This window comes from Salvelinus namaycush, chromosome 5 (genome assembly GCF_016432855.1).
Source record: "Salvelinus namaycush isolate Seneca chromosome 5, SaNama_1.0, whole genome shotgun sequence".
Taxonomy (NCBI): Eukaryota; Metazoa; Chordata; class Actinopteri; order Salmoniformes; family Salmonidae; genus Salvelinus; species Salvelinus namaycush.
In genome coordinates this window covers 24,078,873-24,101,372 of record NC_052311.1, presented here as the reverse complement: position 1 = coordinate 24,101,372, position 22,500 = coordinate 24,078,873, and the positions used below count along the sequence as shown (strand labels likewise).

The following is a 22,500-nucleotide window of genomic DNA, read 5'->3' as shown; positions in this document are numbered from 1 at the left end:
TGATCCATCGATTCGTGTTGGCCTGACAGGCCCCAAGCGAATGCTTAAGTATTATTAATGCTTTGGCTGTTAGCCGTCAGTCATTAATTAATGCACTCTCACCGTTAGCTTCTCCTAACCTGTCACTCCTGCCTCAAACACGAACACACACACTGGCACGTCAATAAGACACCAGAAAACTCCCCGCTCAGGAATGTCCACTTAATGTGGAGGAAACTGTGCTGACGGCTACATTTGATATGAAGCCTGATGAAGTGTGGACAAGCCTTGTCCTATCATGATCTAATTGTAATCTATGTTGCAGTACATCTAGTAAACTTTAGAACATTACAAAATACGACAAAGTATTCTCCTCTCACCTGTACTGGGAGCTTCTTAATTCCCACAGAACAAAAATAATCTGGTCCAACATCTGTATTTGTATTTTCATCTGTATTTGTTAGTAGTAGATAACAATAATTAGCATTGAATAATAAAAACTTAGATTAGTTTAGCTACTTATGTGCTCCTATTATAATTACGATCAGTTTTATTTAGCTGAAACTATTTTTTTCCCCCAGAAGAGTGCTTGTGCTCCTTTTCAACCTGAGGAAACATAGCGAGTCCAGATGTTTTAGCAGAGACCTCTCATTGACATTAGTCCAACATGCAGATTAGACATGAACCTGGATTTACCTCTGTTGTGTTTCCACCCACCTCTCACAGAGAGACCGTGACCCTAGCTCCTGTTCCAGACTTAGGCGGCTTTCACACACGGCAGAGAAAGATACACTGATATGGAAAACCCTGATGTTAGAGTTTGGTTGAATCCATCCGTTCCAATTCCTATCTCGGAAACAAATGGAGACTCAAGTCAGGAAGTGAGAAACAAATATTATCCAAGAGTTGTGGTTGATGGTAAATTCACGAGCGGAAACAGAATTTAACCAAACAACTCATTGTTCAACATGGATGTACAGTACCACTGTCTTTATGATACATAGTTTGGCTTCCGGCCCTTTGGAGGGACATGTGTTGTCTATTTAGAGAGTCGAACCCCGGAATGTTTTTCTCTATCGAGTAAGGGAGCATGAGGAGGAAGTGGCTAAAGTTTCTCTTGGGAAACACCGCCGGCTTCAGCTGACATCAGACGCTGTCCTATGCTTCTCCGCACAAACGTAAACACATTTCTGACCCCTGACCTCAGACACTCAGAATGATCAGCCCACTGAGGACTCTGAGGATAACCAGAGCAACAGAAATACTACATTTCAGCTCCAGATAAAGCCAAGTTAAGAACAGCGGTCAATTAAGTCTAAGTTATACCATGGTGTTGGAGAGGCGACCCAAAACCAAACCTTTATGTTGAAAGTTTGACAAACAAAGAACAGTACTAAGAGCATTCATTCTGTGCTGTGTTCTGGTGTACAGTATTACTAGGAAACAGACAGGCTTTAAATTAGGCACCCAAATCAGTGTTTTTATTGAAACATTTTATTAACTGCAATACCAAATGAAATGAATGTGTGAGTGTGCTAATCTTACATAGGGAAATAACAACCATTAAGCTCCCTAGAGTACATGCCATTGAATGAACCCCTATAAATGATGGGGTCTCACCAAGGTGCTTGTCTGGAGGGAGTTGATCAGTGTAAATACGAGATAAAGCAGGGTTAATGAGATAAAGTGTTTATGGACATTTATGTGTGTGTGTCTGTTTGTGTGTGTTTTCGTGTGTGTTCGTGTGTGTGTGGGTTTGCGTGTATGGGTACTTGCTTGTGTGTGTTTACTGCACTGGCTCTTAGCCATACTACAATCCAATACCCCCTCACCGCTAAATTGACATTGAACAGAGATCTCAAACAATCACTTCAGTACAAACAGGCATTGTCATTCGTAGCTAAAACAACAGTCACATTCAATTGGCATAGTAAAGATTAAGTCAAACATTGGATACACTTTCATATGAACCAGACATGGAGTAAGTGGGTTTAGTTTAGCTTTGGCTGGAAATCAATGACTAGTTTGGGGCTGGAAACGTCTCTCCAGATCCCCATCTGTCCAGCTAACATTCCTCCAGGGGAGATACATCCTTGGAGTCGCCCCCTTGGCCAGGGGTACAACTCACTATGCGCCAGGTTTCACTGGGCAGTGGACCCACCACACCAATAGCATGCCAGGTTGCACTTTCCCATGGCTAGCTGTGAGTGGGTGGCCGTCGGGCACAGTGGCACCCTGTGGCCAAACTGGCAACTTCCCCTTTGTCGCCTCTCTCATTCTGATGGAGGTGCAAGAGATGGCAAGGCCTCGTCCGTTACCCGATCCCGTTGTTTTCAGGGGGATAGCAGAGAATGGTTGAAAATATTTTCTTGCTTTAGAGTTCATTATGTATGCGTTTGTGTTTGCCTGTTATCATGTGGTTCCTAATGCTATATACAGAAATCCCCCTTCCTTCATATTAAATTAACTACGTATGCTGAATAGTGAATATAGAATATAGTGGAGCTTTGTATCCTCCGTCGCGTGTGTGGGAATATGTATGGGTCGACTGTAACGTCTGTGTGTCTGTGTGTCTGTGTGTCTGTGTGTCTGTGTGTCTGTGTGTGTCTGTCTGTCTGTCTGTCTGTCTGTCTGTCTGTCTGTCTGTCTGTCTGTCTGTCTGTCTGTCTGTCTGTCTGTCTGTCTGTCTGTCTGTCTGTCTGTCTGTCTGTCTGTCTGTCTGTCGTGTGTGTCGTGTGTGTCAGGTATGTGAGTGTGAGTGTGTGTGTGTGTGTGTGTGTGTGTGTGTGTGTGTGTGTGTGTGTGTGTGTGTGTGTGTGTGTGTGTGTGTGTGTGTGAGCGGTTGGGCTAATAAAAGCTGTTCTGTGTAACTGAGAAGGAGTGAAGGGAGCTGTGATCTCAGCTCTTTAAGTGAACCCTCCAGTCTGAGCGCTAACCTGTCATCAGCCACGCTAGCACTCCCGGCACCATCGCTTCGCACTTTAATTAATCTTTACCTTTCCTAGAGGATCCACGTTCTCCCCTTCTCAATGATCCCACGTTGTGTTAACACCTCTGAAAACACCACCAAAGCTTAAGGAAAGTGTCAGGTTGTGGTACACTCTTTAATGAGGAGGAGGGGAACATTTAAGCCTTGGAAACTAAGGTAGCGAATCCGACAGATGTTTGATCAAGATTTGATGAGAGTCTACCTGTCTGCTCAACCGCGTTGAGATTTGACTTATAAAACAAAGAAGGTCCCTGCTTCCTGTATGTTTTGAGAGTGTAGAAGTTGAAATGGGGGAGTGATTGTTTTTATTTTTTCCAGAACTGTAGGGATAAGGTTATTCTGTCTAATGCAGTTGTACACATTTCCCTTTATGCCCAGGTAATGCTGTGCCAAGTTCAAACAGCATAGAGTAATTTTGTGTAAATGATGTTCAATTTTCCTAAAGCAGTATATTGTTCTGTTCACACCAGTGTAATGCTCTTGACTGGGGAAACCTCCTTTCATCTCCTTTAGCAGGGCATTTCCTCTGTTGATGGATTGGCCTGGGACATAGCCAAATGAAAGACTGAGCTGATATGCCCATTTATGCCATTGTACTGTTTAAAAGCAACCCTGAAAAAACTGCTTACAAATTTATGGCATTTAAAGTACACATAGGCTACATTTGCTTTGTAGTTTCTTTCCCCAATACCCCACAGCCAGATCAAGCCAGAATAAGTATTTTTAGGTGAAGCTGTTGTTTGGTATTGCACACAGTGTAACCTGAATCCAACAAGCCGGTTCATTCAAGTTAATGCAACTGACAGTCCTAATTCTATTGTAGGCTGTCTACATTGTTCAGGTCGTGCTGAGTTGGTTGCATGCTGTGAAACACGCCTGCCCTCTATTTGTGAATTCCGCTGACGATGCAGTGTCATCTCAGACTGCTGGCAGTGAAAAGAGCCGCGAAACAAAAGGCAAAGCGAAACAGGAAGCCGAGAAAATGAACAGCAATGACTTCCTGCTCTGACTCTGGCAACCCGCAGGTTTGTTTACTGGTGGCGCCATTGCTTCTGCTAATCAAAGGCATGGGCAGGAAAGTGGGAAAAAACAAAGATTGACACCGACCATACAGCACTTGACAAGTGGCCTCGTCGCGTTTGTTCAGCGAAATTAAACACTCTGGACTTTTTTCACCTGCTCACGCAAGCAGCCCGCGAGTTAAAAATAAAGACAATGCGCATACATTACCATACATAATACACAGCGACCCCCATTTAATATGCAAATTCCCTGAAATATTACTGAACACCTTCTGTTCGGAGCGAATACATTTGAATTTGCAATTAGAATGATCCTGTATAATTAATGAAAAGCGTCAATTTTTGGCTGCTTACTAATTTGATGAAACATATTGATGGGGCATTTAGGGAGCCAGCCGAATTGGAAGCGAAGCTGGACCAGAACTAGGAAAAGACCCAGAATGTGGTGCAGTTCCCATATGACGGTCCTGCTTGTGCTTAAGTTGCAGTCAGCTTGTGCGTGCTGGTGGCAGCGGTTGGATACACAGATCTTAATTAACCAGGAAGAATGTGACCTGGCTGTGTGTCCGAGTTGGCACAGAACAAATTGCCTGAATCGCACATTGGCTTCATCTACAAATCAGGGAGTGTGTGTGTACTTGTGTCTGCCATGTCTGGTCCTAGCTCTTTATCTTAGCAGAGCTAAGAGACGAGAGAGTCGGAATCTTAAAACACAAAGAGGTGTAGAGAAACTGAAACAAGTGGAACTTAGTTCTACTGCTTTTACAAAGTGCTATACAACTCTCAAGATTTAAGGACTGTTGCAGTTTCCTTCCCAATGAATTTTGAAATAACATTTGTGTCCATAAACCTGTTTCACATCTTTTAAGCATTACAGCTATGGTTGATTTACTGATAAATCATACATTTATAGGAGTAGCCTGTTCAGATTTGGCAGATTGTTAGTAGTTTTTATCCCACTAAGATATTTCCAAATTGTCATAATTGTAAAAAGGCTATTCTTTGTGTGGACCTCTTATCTGCACACCAATACAATCTAATACCTAAACTAGTCTATGCAAACATAAATTCTTCACAATCCAATCAAATCTACTCCCACAAAATGGTTTTAATTGATTACCAATAGTGAATAATGCTGGGCGTCCATTTTTACAGTGCATCAAATACTTTCTTTAAATGATGTTATCTTTATGGAAATGGTATCTAGGCATTTAAATGTGATAGTGAGATTATGACTGTTTCAGTGTGGTATTTTGGCCATAGTTATTACACCGGGCACCATATTGTTATACATATCTTTTCTGCCGTGCCATGTGGACGGAATGGACACTGAGGCGCGCCAGAGTAGAATTCCGTGCCATGGCAGTGTAATTGCAGAACCGCGGGCAGCCAATGGGAGTCCTCAGAGAACAGAACTAAACCCTAGTCATGGCAGGGGACACGCCAGCTGATTAGGAACCATCCTAACCACCCCAAAACGTCAAACCACTTCACAGAAATACCCAATCAGGCAAATCAGACGAAAACCTAAGCTTGTTCCCAGGGACTTTGTCTCCTACTTGTTGTCGGTGACACTTTAGACCCCTAGCTCTCATCTTTGTGTTTCTAATGTTATGTCTGGCTTAGTCCCTGTAGTGTATGTAATCCATATAACACACACACACACACACACACACACACACACACACACACACACACACACACACACACACACACACACACACACACACACACACACACACACACACACACACACACACACACACACATCTCTTGACTCTCATTTGAATGGTTAGGGTGGAGGGTTAATGTGAAATCCATAGAGGGAGCAATACAAGCAGCTGATGCTGAGATAATGCTTTTGTCACGGAGGTATTTGGCCGTGGCCGTGTGTGACTGAGGGTGTGTTGCTGTTTTTGGAACGAGTGACCCGTGTGTCAGCTCGGATTTGTGCGGGCCTTGTGCATTTTGTGTGTGTGTGTGTGTGTGTGTGCGTGCGTGTGTGCGTGTGTGCGTGTGTGCGTGTGTGCGTGTGTGCGTGTGTGCGTGTGTGTGTGTGTGTGTGTGTGTGTGTGTGTGTGTGTGTGTGTGTGTGTGTGTGTGTGTGTGTGTGTGTGTGTGTGTGTGTGTGTGTGTGTGCATTGTGGTCTTCTGCACATTATTATCAGTTAACATGTAGTGTTGTAATGTTGATGTGAGTGCATAGCATTTTTCATTTTTGCATACGTGCTGGAGAATGTATTCATGTAAGTGTGAACACATTTATGAGTGTGTGTGCGCCTGTCTGTATGTCTGTGTGTGTGTGTGCGCCTGCAAGCATGTATGTGTGTGTCTGGGCTGGATCCAAGCTGTGCACCTGCACCACTCTCAGGACTTCATTTCCCTCTCCACTCTCCTGTGGCAGACAGCCATGCTGGAATATCTACTGCTTTCCCAGCAGCTCCATATCAATTACTCTGCACTTCTCACCCACTTATGAATATTTATGATATTTGTAATAAAGTACCTCTCCTAACTTGCTCTTTGTTTCTTGCGCCCCATTGATTGAGGCCTGTTTGCTTTACCTAGACCAGTATTGTATTAAACCCTTTCAAGCCCTAGGATCGGTTGGTTTTGTGTGCGTGTGTGTGCACGTTTGTGTGTCTTTGTTTTGTGTGTGGGTGCATGTGTGTATGCATAATTTTTGGGGGACAAAATCCACTGCAAATAGCAAACAATTGTTCTTTAAAAATAATATTTTCACTTCTTCTTCATTCATATATTTTAGTATATTTTCTAAATATGAATGACACTTTCATAGACAGAAAATGTATTTGAGATCAGGGCCGGATTATCGAATGGGCATGCAGAGCAAGTGCCCTGGGGCCCCCGACCTCCTTGCAGGAAATTAGCTATTCAAACAACAAAACATTTGTGTAGAATTGCAGGAAAATAGCTTTAAAACTGCAACATTTTCTCTTAGCCTCGTGATTAAATGTGTGGAATAGTATTACGAAATCGCAAATGTTTCTCTCTGCACCAAATGCAGTTAGCTTGCCCCCCCCACCCCCACCCCCAAATGTGGTAGTCCGGCCCTGTGTGAGACGCATATTTCAGTGCTCCAGGAAGCAGTTACAGTAAGATACTGTAGGTCTGTATCGCTCTGGAGAGAGACTTAATTCCTCTCTGGCACATTGGCGTCTGGATGCTATTAGCTGTGAATGATTTCATGAGTAATCCACTTACACTGGCTGGGAATATGAAAAGATGAATGTTGACATCAATTCTGCACTCTGGACAATAAAGGATGTAACGTTTCTCGCTGATGAGAGCAGCATATTGTTTTTTAAATGAAAAATAAACGTTAAACGCAGCATCAATTCTAATTCAATGGATTATTTAATGTTTCATTACTGGTGTGCTGAGGACTCATTGGTGGTATTGTTAGAGTGTAGAGAGGATATGTTTTCCTTCATACTCTGACTCATCTGCAGTCCATTCTAGCAGGAACTCTATTCTCCCACACTGGGAGTGAAACTCCCCAGTGTAGGTCAGGGGCAGTTAGGATGGATTCCACTGATGCGCACAGCAGACATGGTCTGTGTTGGTGACTATTTTCTTACAGGCTTATATGAAAGAGAGAAAAAAAGCTTTAAAATATACTGAACAAAAATATAAACACAACATGCAACAATTTCATTGATTTTACTGAGTTACAGTTCATATGAGGAAATCAGTCAATTGGAATAAATTCATTAGGGCCTAATCTATGGATTTCACATGACTGGGAATACAGATATGCATCTGTTGGTCACAGATACCTAAAAAAAAAAGGGCCTCACCATGGGCCTCAGGATCTCGTCACGGTATCAAATTGCCATCGATAAAATGCAATTGTGTTCATTGTCCATAACTTATGCCTGCCCATAACATAACTCCACCACCACCGTGGGGCACTCTGTTCACAACGTTAACATCAGCAAACCTCTCATCCACGCGATACCATACATGTGGTCTGCGGTTGTGAGGCCAGTTGGATGTACAGTACTGCCAAATTCTCTAAAATGACATTGGAGACGGCTTATGGTAGAGAAATAAACGTTAAATTCTCTGTAAACAGCTCTGGTGGACATTCCTGCAGTCAGCATGCCAATTGCACGCCCCCTCCAAACTTTAGACATTTGTGGCATTGTGTTGTGTGGCAAAACTGCACATTTTAGAGTGGCCTTTTATTGTCCCCAGCACAAGGTGCACCTGTATAATGTTCATGTTGTTTAATCAGCTTATTGATATGCCACACCTGGCAGGTGGAGGGATTATCTTGGCAAAGGAGAAATGCTCACTAACAGGCATGTAAACAAATTTGTGAAAAACATTTGAAAGAAATACAGTTTTTGTGCGTATGGAACATTTCTGGGATCTTTTATTTCAGCTCATGAAACATGTGATGAACACTTTACATGGTGCGTTTATATTTTTGTTCAGTATAGAAATGCCTTCAACTAACTGTCATTTTTTCACTAATCTCTTACTTTGATTCATTATTCTCTTACAAATAAACCCACTTCACGTAGAGACAGATTAAAAAACGTACATACTTTGCTCTTAAAACCCGAGCCAAAAGGTATCGAAACGATAATCACAACCTTAACACCCATTTCTCTCTACTTATCCAAGCAGCCAGGAAAACATAATGTATTCATAAAGCTAAATCTGCTCAGTGAGACTGGGAGGAGATGTTTTCCAAGACTGCAACTGGCCCCTAATGGTGTCCAGGGCCAGGCCAAGGTCCAGGCAGATGGCGTGATGGAGTTCACCTTGTCCATGACCGCCTCATTCCCAAAGCAGCTGAGAGAAGTCTTGGGCCAAACAGATGGAGAATATCACTGGGCTTTCTCTCTCTGTGAGTTAAAAACCTATGTCTGAAATGAGAGCCCCAGTTAGAAAAGGAGCACAACACAACAACAAACTTCTTCTCTACCCAAGCCCCGGCGTTGTTTTTTCCAATTAGGTGTAGTTTGGTGCTGTGTTGACTCCCGGATGAAGTTTCCTCCTCCTTTTATTTGGGCTCCAGTCGAGTTTGATTAAACCTACCGTTTGAGGCATTCTAACATGGTTGGGTTCTCCGCCGACTTCAAAGGCTGGCGTAAATTACACTGACTTTGTAACGATTGCATCATTATGCTTCTTCTATCAATGTATCACTGCCTATGTATCGGTTTGTTCCTCCCTCCTTCCTTCCTCCCCTTTTCTTTGTCTTATCTCCTCTTCAGCACACAAGGAGTACAAACAAACAGAACAACTAGGAGGCTGACATGTTTTTCCCTAGTCAGGTGACAGGGGAGGAAGTATCTGTTGTCTATAGAGGCGTTCTCAGAGTACTATCTCCATTCACAAACAATTGAAGGGGCCAGCGCTTGAAAAGGTTAAAGTGGCATGAACGATATTAAAATTAAACGCTTGAGAGGCAACCCCCAGGCCGTTTACTCAAATGGGAGAGTTATTTTTAATTTTGGTTCAATAAAGCAAGACGCTCACCCATCTCTGCCCGGATACTTAATTAAATACTTCACGCAGTATATTAGTTTTCTGACACCAGGCCCCGTTTGGAATAGTAATAGCCATAAAGAGAAACATTTGTCTGACAGACAAAGTGAGGGATAAATCACTCTTTCCCTGAAGAACGGTTTTGAAATCATAAAAAGACCCTGTCTGTTGGTGTGAGAGAAATTATATTACTTAGTAGGGTCCATTTCTCAGACCATTATAATTTGCATTCTTTTTCTGAGAGACAAAATACTCTACTAGGTTTCTGTGGTTAATATTCATCTATTGTTATTATTATAAAAGCATATCTGGCAACTCACTGGAACCTGAACTGTGACTGAAAAGAACCACAAATGATTTTCCTTGTTTTTGTTCTGTAGTTCTGTGGTCATATTACTCTCCTATACAGGAAGTTGATATACAATACATCTGGGTTGAAGCCTGCTTAATGATGGGACTTGGATTCAGTCCCCTTTTCCAGTTACATTGGTAATCTGCAGTACAGTATGTAAAAAGGTGGTCTACATTTTTTTTTACAGTACAGCATATCTCCTCTCCCTCTCCTCCAAGTAAGATGTCTCCCTGTGGGCCGTTTCCATGGCTCTGGCTGTGCTTGGTGTCTGCCTTACATCCCCATATTTCTCACACTGATCCCAGTCTGCAGGGTCTAAACTGGTGGCATCTGCTAGTCCGTCTCTCCCTCTGTTTACCAATATGCTCGCAATCTGTCCATAGGCCCCTCATTGACTGAAATATATGGCTTCATCTCAAGTATACAGTGAATCCCCCTCTCCTTAGTCCTTAGCATGCTACAGCAGTGGATTAGGCCTGATTGATTCTGCCATGCACTGAGTGTGCAGTATATACTGGTACTGTGAGGTTGCTCCTCTAAAATCAGGATAGATGCCATTTATTTGTGAATAACAGACATGGTTTGGATAAAAAACTGTCATCAGGTGTATAGTGTTCAGCTCTTTGTTACTCCAGTGTCTGTGATTGTGTGTGCGTGTGTGTATGTGTGTGTGTATTTATTTGTGTGTGTGTGTGTTACCACTCTACAAGCAGACCTCTCTGCTCCCTCTGTCTACCTCGACAGCCTGCCTGCTCTGGCGCTAGGCCCGAGGTCCACTCTGCATTAAAAAGCCTGCAGGCCCCGGTGTGAAAAATGGGGCCATTTGTGCTTGTTTGTAAGTCCTGTCAAGAAGCAGCACCTCTGGCCCGGCCAGTTAACAAATTGGATGTTTAATCTGGTGACATTCCTATCTGGGCCAAGGGCTAATGTATGTGTCTGAGAATAACCTGGGCGGCAGGCGTGATAGATGGCGGCCTATTATGGCCGGTATTTAAATCTGAGAGGACAATTCCTCTGTCGCCGCCCCCAGACTGACAGCTTGATTTCAGCACTGGGGCCTGGATGGAGCTGTCAATCAACGTGTCAGGGAGGGATTTTATTTTTTCTTCCGCTACCGGAAAGGTTGTTGGACAGCCCGTCCTCTCTCTCGTCTAGACAGTGATTGTAGAGATGTGACGGAGGATGGAGGCGAGGCTATCTGGTAGCCACAGGTCTGTGACTTTGACCAGCTGACATACGGGGATGTGCTTGAATTCTACTCTCTGATGCCTGGCACTGAAACAACCCGTAGCTCCTTCCCCTTAGGCATTTATAGATCTGGGACGATTGGATAAGTATAAGCAATATGGTGAAAGTTCGCACTAGCCTATCATATGGAAACGGCTTACTATAGAATAACAATATTTCCAGACAGAAAGATGTTTCCAGACAGATGCCTCATCTGTCTTGACACTGATGTTAACTCATGTCAAAAAAATGTAAAAAATTGGTTCAGACTTACTCAAAGAGATTCAATTGATATAAATTGACTCAATTGATGTTTTAACCCTCCAGTTTCAAGCTGTCAGTAGACCTAGTCAAGTTAATGATTCAATGAATTATTCAACGCCACCTCTATGAAAGAGCTGCTTCTGCATTCAGCTCCATACATCGCTGTTCATGGCTTTACCTCTCATTGTGGGGATTCTTCCCCTGCTGTGGAACTTATCATAGGGTCTGTGTGTGTGTGTGTTTGTGTGTGTGTGTAGCCTATGCATGCATGCTTGTGTGTGCAACCTCCTCCTGCTGTTTCACTCATCACATTGTGTGTGTGTGTGTGTGTGTGTGTGTGTGTGTGTGTGTGTGTGTGTGTGTGTGTGTGTGTGTGTGTGTGTGTGTGTGTGTGTGTGTGTGTGTGTGTATCCACCTGCTGTTTCACTCCTGCTGAATTCCTCAGTTTGAGCTCTCAGCCTCTGCTTTTGATGCACAGCGTTTGTTGTGGTTCTATATCTGACGCTCTGAATACACAACCCGAATACATCTGTTCACCGTTCCCACTCTACCTCCAAAACACCTCAGAGATAACGGCAGCATGTCTTTTCTACCTTTTCAAACTTTCAAAACAGTACCGAGGTTAAAAGGTGTTTAATACAATTACACTCATATGTGTTATCCAAAAATCGCCACAATTGGAGAAAAAACCCCACAGAATAATTGTTTGATATCAAGAATTGTATTTGTGAACAAACCGTGATCTTTCTGGTGTGTGAAATTATTATGGGTTGTGGAACCAAAGGACAGATTTTTGCAGCTTGCTACAGTTTCTAACCCATGCCTGGGCCATGAGGTCATGGCAAGTCACATATTTTATTCTCTCTCGTTAGAGCATTATGTCATAGAGTGATTTCGATTGGAGAGACAATATGTTCTTTGCCATGGCAACAGGGTCAAAACACAGCTGAGGAGGGACCAGAGGTAACCGGAGTGCAGCGGAGAAGAGTGTGTACGTGTGTGTGTGTGCTTGAATGCGAGTGAGTGTGTGTGTGCACGTGTGTGTTGTGTATGGATTCGAAGGCGGGTTAAGTACAAACGTACAGGAGGTTTTGGAGGAACACTGGTTCACTTGGCCAAACAAACAAACTCCCATTCTCTCTGTGCACCAAAGCACTTTCTCACATCCCCCCTCAGAATAGAGCCAGCCACGCTGTCTGTATAACATAGTGATGGGATGTTCTGTTCATATCTGTGCTCCAGGAATTCTGCATGTGTTTTTCAACGATAGATCTCACATTAAAATTGGAAACAGAGACAGATTTTGCTGAACACACTGCAACATTTTTCACAAGCTGGTAACACTACTGTAACACTTTACTATAACAAGGCTCTCATTCACAGGACTGCTTTCGAAAGGATAATGTTGATATGATCAATTAAATATTGATTTAGTATAGTCAGATATTATCTATGATCTAATTATGTATCATCTCTTATACAGTAGCAGAGTTATTTTATCCTTTAATGGAAATGACCAGCCGCCAATTTACCAGGTTCAGACAAAGTCTTCATCCCAAACATTTTCAGCAGTAATGGATATTATGTCACATTATTTTTAATGTTGAATAATCTGCCTCTGATCAAAGATGAAAGGTGAGGTAAAGGCCTGGTGCTGGTTTTTATTGCGATCAATTAAAATGGATTTGATTTTCGGGTATTTAATGCCATCTGTCTGTCTTGATGAATCCTCCTCTTGTACTGTGTTCATTTCCAGGCAGAGAGACAGCCTTCCTTAATATGTTGGAAGTGAAACAGACCCTTATAGAACGCATAATGTGGCCACTCAATATTTTAGAAGTAGAAAATGAATTGTGCAAGACACTCTTAGCAGAATAAACTGCTTTTGAGTCTCTGGCAAAGTTTGGGGAATAAGGGACCAGACCCATAATGTGTTGTTAAGATGCTTAAGACAATAGACAGTCAAGAATGTGTGTGTGTGCGTGTGTGTGTTTGTGTAAACGTGTGTGTGTGTTCAGAGAGAGAGAGAGAGAGAGAGAGAGAGAGAAAGAGAGAGAGAGAGATCTGTTCCAGTGACTGTTTTAGTGCCTCATCAAATATTTAGTTTGATTGTACATGGTCCTGTAATTGCCATCTTGGCTACTGAATTATTGATGGCATGTAGCAGAGCCGAGGAGAACCCTGGTCTTGGAGAGTTGGCAGAAGGGGGGGTCACACACACACACACACACACACACACACACACACACACACACACACACACACACACACACACACACACACACACACACACACACACACACACACACACACACACACACACACACACACACACACTGAGCCATATTGTTAACTCCAGCCGTTTCATAGCCTAATTAGCTGTACAGGAGCTTCCTCAGAATGTGTCAGTAATAATTGGAAGAAGGCATTTGTTTTCAACACAGTAGAGTAAATATTAGTTACTGTAATAAGACTGTGTGGAATATGGTTCCTTCTAATGTTGAGGAAGAATGTTCCTTGAATTTAGCAGCACAACAATAATTAATGTACACTAGATCAAATCAAATGACAACTGATTGTGAAACAATTAGTGACATAGCTAATTGTGTTTCAGTGTCTTAATGCACTGGGCAGACTGTGAATCGCTGGGTCCAATCCAAGTGTTTGGATTGGTTCTCTCAGTTATACTGTAAAGCAATTCAGTAGCGTGTCATCTCTCAACTGGCTCCAACCTTAGTTGAAAAATTGGAGAAGTCGACCTCAAAGAATCTGAGGCGCTATCTCATTGCCTCCTGGTGTTGCTCATCTTAGAGTAAACGCCACCGCATGGCTCTGACTTTTCATAAAAAGCAGCAAACACTCAAAGCAAATTGTGGGTCAGAATTGGTAACGCGGCAGCTTTTAAAAATACCCCTGCTGAAATATTGATTTTTTTCTTCTTCTTGCCTAACGCAATAAGTGAAAGATGGGGAAGGTGTGTGTGTGTCGTGTGTTTGTGTGTGTCTGTGTGTATCTGTGTGTGCATTGTATGGAGTCAGGAGGGCCTTGTTATTTGAGCCAGACATAATTGCTTCAGTATAGTGCTATGGGTGTGGCCCCAGAGTGACATCATTTAGAGTGGACCTCAGCTCACGTCCCTGTAATGAAAACGATGCTGAAGTCACACACTTATTCCCTGCTCAGGCTCATTCAGCTTTAGTGTACATAATATGCAATATCTCAAGCTTTATTCCTTTGACACAATACACCACATCCAGTGTTTCAATGCTTTCAAAGCTCTCATTTTGTAATATTTTAAGTCAGAGGGCCCGCATAGTGATTTCCTATAGGGGCTCTTAGGATGCTTGGCCTTTACATTCGGTGTTTAATTAATTTCCCCCGTCCTGGCCTACTGCCACTTTGTTCAGCTTCTGTTGCCAAGGTTATTCATAAGGCTGTTGTATTTGGACTTACTACATGCTGCGTTCCAATAGTCACATCTCCTCTCCCTTACGTCAACAAGGTCTTATGGGCAAAAAGTCTTATATGCAGAAGGTCTTATGGGCAGACAGTCTTATGAGCAGAATATCTTATGCACAGAAGATCTTATGGGCAGGAGGTCTTACGGACAGAATGTCTTATGGGCAGAAGGTCTTATGGGCAGAACGTCTTATGGGCAGATGGTCTTGAAAGATAAAACTGAGATGGAGTAGTAAACCCATCCAGTCCTTTCATCTATCAGCGGTCACTGAGGAAAGGAGACAAGGACAAAAGGAGACAAGGAAGGGATGCCTTGAGAAGAATGGGAACTCAGCCTAAAGTGAGAAAATATAGAGGAAAGGAAAGACTAGGTTAGCCTAGCACGACTACAGCAGCAGGACTTCCTGCCACTCGCCACAGCTCCACATTAGAGGCTGGCAGGCCCACACACACCTCTGTAATTGATTGCAGGGCAGCGTAATGAGGTGACGGCTTACAACGCCTTTACCTACTTTTTAAGAGCAGAGGAGAGACGGGGAAAAACAGCCTGGAACTAATAACGAAGCCCTGGCTGTAGATGGACATTCATTATTTATGGTGGTTTAATATGTTTTCGATACTGAGGGGGGGAGGGGTTGAACAGAGAAGGAAAAGTTACTCCCTGGCTTTCCTCCCTTCTGTCCTTCTCTAAATTTAGCCTACGTGATTATTATATGTGTATATTTATCTGAGAAAGGAGGTTTGAAATAACATCCAATCAGGTGTGTAAGTTCATTGGATTGTCACAGATACCCTAGAGACTGAAGCTGGAGAGATAACAGTAGAAGAGAGTATTGAATATTTGAAGTGAAATATATGGTGAAACCTGGTCAAAATGTTGATGGGCTCCAGTGCTGAGCGGTGCAGCTTCCAAAAGCCCGAGAGTCATTTTCTCCCACTAACTCTAGTCTCTTCTGATGTGATAAGGATGTCTCAGCATCATATGTCTCGTATAAACTGTCACTTAAAATTCTCTCCCAGTTTGAAAGCTAAAACAAAAGAATCTCTGCAAGTCTCAAGTATGCACTGGTTTCGAAAGGCTTTTCAATACTCATACTCATAATATAGGCCAATAGAACGGGTGTATAGTCATTATATTTCTGATATAATGAAAACCCTGGTGGTTTATAAACAAGGGATTGAAATTTGTCCAATCATACAGAATTGTACTTCTTATTTACAATCTAAGTGAAGTAAAATAGTTTTCTGATAGGTTTGGGTAACCCTTTAGTGACAGAATCATTGTGCAGCTGTGAAGTAACACCGTTTACAGCAAGAGCTCGACCTAAAACAGACCACTTTCTCTCATTCCCATTTCTCAAAGTTGAGATCAGCATTCAACTTCCGTCTTGTCATCTTCTACAAGCAGCTACTTCTCCCTCTGCTTCTACAAGCAGCTACTTCTCCCTCTGCTTCTACAAGCAGCTACTTCCCCCACTGCTTCTACAAGCAGCTACTTCCCCCACTGCTTCCGAGCTGCTATCGCAGAACCAATCCAAAGGGAACCAGGCTTTGATCGGGTGCCGCCTTTCCATGAAGAGACCTGGAATCTTACATTCCTTGTCAACTCCTGCCCAGTGGCAGATGGAGGATCCGGGGCTGCCGAGACAACATCACATGCTCCCCCCTCCACGGACCTCACCATCATCACTCTATTCCTATTTTTGTGTTCTCCGTTTTTTCCCCTTCAGTTTTCTTGTCGTTTGGAAAGCTGTGGCGAATCTTAACTCTGAACTGGCTCTACCCAGGGCTTCTGAGAGGGTATGTTCCAGATTCTCGCTTTTTCTGCGAGTTGGTGTGCCTGCTTGGTTGAGCTCTGCTCTGGTCTAATTCCATTGAAAACACATTGTAGTTGTAATATCAGCGTGGCTGGTTGGCTTGCCAGGCCCTTGTCTCCAGCTGCGTTTTAATTCAATCCCTATTGATCTATATCGCTCCTCCCAAGGACTCTAATATCATATGATTTGGGCTTGGGGATGCGTTCTCCATGTTGTTTTATTCCATTGTCATAAAGGACATTAGTAGCCTACGGTGCACCCAAGATAAAGTTTCAGTCAATACCGGCTAAATAGAGTAGCCATTTTTTTTTTTTTTTTACAAAATTACCAAATGGCCATATTTCTTTATGTAACAGGGCTCTTTTGAACTCACAACCCCCTTTCTCTTTCTTTGCTTAACACTGTACCGCCACTCAAGGTGGTTTAGATATTTTGATTGCGCAATGAGGAAATTGCTTCGCTTACCACTGTGTGTGTTTTAAAGATATTGTTACTGTCTTATTAGGGAGAAATCGATGCTCTCTTCAGATAGCAACCATTTATTTCTCTCTGACAGGGCTGCTCTCCACTACAGGAGACTCCCAGCATCCTTTGCAACGGAAAAAAATATGCGGCTGCATCGGACGAGGTTATCCCTTGGTTAATGTGACATGGCTGTCTGCGACCTTGCCGGTTGTTAACTTCCTGGATTATTATTGTAATAATGTGGCAATTAAAAAGAAAGCGCTCCATCAAAATAAGGGGCTTATGGTCCAGGAGATGGATATGCGGAGGTTACATGGCAGTGGGAAATGCATTAAGATTGCAATCCATTCTTAATGTATGGCTGGGTGTCTTAACTCCAACTACTGGGTTATTACGGCTCATCCTCATTGATATCCATTCCCAATCAATACCCCTCTGTTACCATAACAACAGTCAATCAACACATGGGAGAAAGGATTTGACATAAAGAAGGACAAATCAAAAGCCAACTCTAATGAGACACCATGAGTCTTTTTGTCTTTATATGACTAAATGAAGAAAAAGGTTGCTTAAAACAATGTTTTACAGGATTTTATTCAAGCATTTACTGAGTGAGATGTCCTTCGTTTGATTTGGACCAACCACAACATAACAAAACATGGTTGCATTTAATTGTATTAGCTATTTTTTCCCACAGCATCTTATTGATAATTGTGTCATCATTTAGATGTGATCAACTATTTTCAGTGCTTGAATGAAACCTTTTGATTAGAGTTCCAATGTAATATATATGTACTTTTCTCTTGTGTTTACAGATTCTTCCTGAAGTTCTTCCTCAAATGCAATCAGAATTGTTTGAAAAATGCAGGGAACCCACGAGACATGAGACGGTTTCAGGTAAGACCCTATTTATGGTTGAACCTCCCACTATGGTTCCACACAACATACGTTATCTCATTCTGCTCACAATCCAGGTACATGAATTAAAAAGAACAGTATATGGTAAAGGTTCTCTGTTTCTCTCACAGGTGGTGGTCTCCACTACGGTGAATGTGGATGGCCATGTCCTTGCTGTCTCTGACAACATGTTTGTCCACAACAACTCCAAACATGGCCGGAGGGCTCGACGCCTGGACCCCTCTGAAGGTACAACTACCTCACACTTACAGACAACTTGACACTTTCTCTAAAACCTCAATATGTCTTGGTGTCTTTGGCCACCTGTGTCCCAATGTATAAAAACTTTAGCTGTGGTGAAAATAACGGTGCCCCATTTTATTTTGCCCCAATGAACAACTTTTAATTACATCATCCTCTTTATTGGACTAAATGAAACCACATCCTTAAGTCTGGAAAAGGATGATGACATCCTCATTGAAGTGGGGGACCTTATTACTAAAGCCCTAAAAAAACACCCCTTCATCACATTGTAAAATCTACCTCACCGTGTCGTTTGCGGTTATGATGTAACATGGTGCCTTATAGTAAGAAAGAATAGTACTCTTGTTCTTAAAAAAAAAAAATATATATATTTAACCTTTATTTAACTAGGCAAGTCAGTTAAGAACAAATTCTTATTCACAATGACGGCCTAGGAACAGTGGGTTAATTGCCTTGTTCAGGGGCTAGCAGTATTAAAACATTGTCCCCTTGTAACCTACCAGCCTAGCGACCACAAGGCCTAGCAGCTAGCTAGGCACAGTGAAACAGTTTAAACTTACTTCTCAAAGTTTCTGAGTTGAAAAACGACTAGAGCATTGCGATACACTGGATAAACAGTACTTAGGCATTCATAGAAACACAGTGAGAGAGTCCTATGGTTGGTCACCACTGACAGCACCAGAGCGCTGCCAGGAGAGCAGTACAGTACACGAGGCTATCACTGAAGTCAAGGCCCCACTTAGGGAATCTCACCGTCTTTCATCTCAGCCAGATTGGGATGTTTTCAGAGGCAATAAAGCCGACATCTGCTCCTGTCTTTGTTCCACCGTCCCTGTCCCCCCTCCTAGATAAATGTACAACGTTTCCACAGTCTGCTTCACGCCATTGTGTTTTATTAATTTGTGAGAGTCCCCCGTTTGACTGTGTGTTTACTGCTGTGACAGAGGGAAATGAATAACGATGACAGGTGACTACCAGGGAAAAGCCTCTACTCCATCAACACCCTCAACAACTGTTAAATGACGTGAGAGAGACTCTGTTATACAGTATCCCATTGGAGGAAGCCCACTGTGTTTCCTTTAATCTACTGGTTTCAATTGCCATTTATAAACTGGGTGGTTTGAGCCCTAATAGTTGATTGGCTGGCAGCCGTGGTATATCAGACCGTATACCATGGGTATGACAAAACATGTATTTTTAATGCTCTAATTACGTTGGTAACCAGTTTATAATAGCAATAAGGCACCTCTTGGTTTGTGGTATTTTGCCAATATACCACGGGTAAGGGCTGTGTCTAGGCACTCCACGTACTCCGCGTTGCGTCATGCGTAAGAACAGTCCTTAGTCATGGTATATTGGCTATATACCACACCCCCTCGGGCCTTATTGCCTAATTAACCCTTTAATGGTCCGTTTCCTATGCCCCTCTGCCTGGGCAGAGAAAAACCTCATGAGACTTACAAAGAAAACCCAATTTTGGGATCATCTTTACATTTGCAAAGGCTAAATAGTTCCACCACTCCAGGGCACAGTTAGCATGACTACCTTTACACCATGGACCAGTATGCCTATATAGGATTACACTCCTATCAATTGAATTGAATTGGCATTTGTCCCTGACTTGAATCCAGGCGTAAGATCTGGGAGCAGACTGTGGCAAAGGTATCCCACCTCCACCGCAAGCCACAGAAATGATTTGATCACAGGCCTCTTTCCCCTCTTACAAGTGCAGTGGCTGTTTGGCCAGATATCCTGGAGACAGGACCAGTCAGTCAGCCTGTCTGTCTCCATCTTGTTCTGCCTACACACAGTCTGGTCAGGCAGGAGACACTGTAATGTTTCTATTGAGCTTATTGATCCTCTGAAATTGAAAGAAATCATAACTGTGCATTTTTGATGAGTGAACTAATTGACATCATAGACGGCAGGACCGTATGCAATTAGAAATCTGTTTGGAGAATTCACTTAAAACAATTGTCGGTAATTTGTTAATGCTACCCTTGCAATATGTCATGTTGCAATTTGACAGTGACAACATTCCTCTTAGCCTATAGTTATGTACTGTACTCATAAACGAAGGCTGGTAAAGCAAGAAGTTTAAGTGATATTGAAATGACAACCCAGATTGTACTTAAAACAAGTTGGAGGAATAAGTCCCTTTAAGTAGAAGTCATACCCGTCCCGCTGTCTGTGTTTCCGAAGCAGCTACGCCCTGCATCAAAGCCATCAGCCCGAGTGAGGGGTGGACGACCGGGGGAGCCACTGTCATCATCATCGGAGACAACTTCTTTGATGGACTGCAGGTGGTCTTCGGCACTATGCTGGTCTGGAGTGAGGTGGGTCCAGATACACACGCACTCACACACACACACACACACACACACACACACACACACACACACACACACACACACACACACACACACACACACACACACACACACACACACACACACACACACACACACACACACACACACACACACACACACACACACGACCATGAAAAAGGAATACCTGAAAATATGTAGATTTCTGGATTTTATCCGTGGAGTCTAGGTGAAGAAACTGAGAGTATGGCCCGGTGCATAAGGCAGGCCATAAAATATTGAAATATGTTCAGGGTGGAACACCTGCTTCAGAGACGACAGGGTCTGTCTAAGTGCTTAGACCTAGGTCACTCTGTTAGAGGCAGGCAGACACCTTCTCTCCACAGAGTCTCTATCTCTAACACATACGGTACACACATGGAACTAATTGTCAAACTAATTGTCTTAATCAGTGTGTATTCGGTTGGGTTTACCATGTTCCATCTTTTGTCTATATGTACTGCCTGAACTGGAAGTTGCTCCAGATATTATTGTCTGCTAAATGACTTCTATAAATATAAAATGTGAATTTGCTAGACAGAGTTGGATGATGCTGTAAATATACCTTGAAGATCGAACTAAGACGTTATTGTAAAGAAATAACAAGTAACGTAAATAGACCGTACCTCCCACAGTGCACTGCTCTTAGCGTTAAATAAGTGTGTGCATGTTGATGTGTTCCAGCTAATCACCCCCCACGCCATCCGGGTCCAGACGCCCCCTCGCCACATCCCAGGGGTCGTGGAGGTCACACTCTCCTACAAATCCAAGCAGTTCTGCAAAGGGGCACCAGGGCGGTTTGTCTACACCGGTAAGATCACTGTTCCTTTCTTTTTCCTCTTCCTCCTCCCATTGTTTTCTTTGTTTTACCCTCTCTCTATATCTCTCTGCTTCCTCCTCTCTTGCCCTTTAATGTTCTGGGTATCGCTTTATCTGAAGGTTTGTTTATTAACTGCTTATAAACGTTATTACATAGTTCAACCATTATATTGAGTATACAAAATGGGTCTGTTATATCTTCCTATAGGGTTTATTGTTCTCTATGCTATATATTACCATACATATAGTGGTGGCTACATTCCCACCTCTCCTCTGTCCTTTCAAGGTGGTAAACATTTTCCCTTGTTCAAGGGCATTGAGTCCTACCCTTCTTTTTGCTGGAGTTTTTCCCCAGGTTATCCTTCAAGCCTTTGTCTGATGTCCAGACTTTTATGCTGGTGCGTGACTGCCGCCAGAATGGAGTATCGCTCCCTTAAATCAGCACTTTACTATTCCCGATTATTACTTTGGAATATCCAGATGCCATTCAAAGTAGCAGAAAGGTCAGATGGATGGCTGTTTAGTGAGATAAGTAAATGTCACTCCGTTGCGGATGAAAGATGGGACTGCGTTAAGGCTTTCTGTTAAACATAGGTATTCGCTGCAGCCCGCTCCCCTCTTTGTTCAAAGCACCGCTTAGTTCGGATGCAAGTGTTAGCGGAGCAAATAGACAACTTCACAATGGGCCGTCCAACCCAGCTTACGATTCCTTTTGCAATGCTAATATCTGATTCCATTTGGCGATATGACTGACAACTGTTCAGTGCATTGCTTTTATGGAACTGTGTGGTGAATAGAGCCCCCTTGTTATCTCATTCTGTACGTCCATTAGGCCGCGGGAGGTATTCTCTGGAGCAAAACGTTGTGAATCCCTGGAAGGAGTTGAATATCTTTGTGTTCTTCAAAACAGTGCTATATCATTACGGAAGTACTCAAATGTTGTCAGCATTCCTATTTTAAGTCAATAAAAATGAAAACATGGATTGATTTCAAAACAACAAAGCTGTATTTCCCTAATGGTACCTCTGTTCCAAACGCGGGAACATTTCCT

General features: G+C 42.8%; 1 protein-coding gene across 10 annotated transcripts in view; it reads left to right on the top strand.

Annotated features, from left to right (window-relative positions):
- Positions 1-22,500, top strand: part of LOC120047437 (transcription factor COE3-like) — a 106,261-nt gene that overhangs the window by 41,916 nt on the left and 41,845 nt on the right. For 4 of the 10 annotated variants that reach the window (XM_038992960.1, XM_038992965.1, XM_038992959.1 and 1 more), the window contains 4 exons: positions 17,916-17,997; positions 18,129-18,246; positions 20,467-20,597; positions 21,315-21,441. In XM_038992960.1, the coding sequence (XP_038848888.1) occupies positions 17,916-17,997; positions 18,129-18,246; positions 20,467-20,597; positions 21,315-21,441 (458 nt within the window). Of the gene's footprint in view, positions 1-17,915; positions 17,998-18,128; positions 18,267-19,321; positions 19,334-19,599; positions 19,612-20,459; positions 20,598-21,314; positions 21,442-22,500 lie in introns of all 10 variants that reach the window. The other 6 variants (XM_038992963.1, XM_038992956.1, XM_038992961.1 and 3 more) reach the window with 4 other exon arrangements.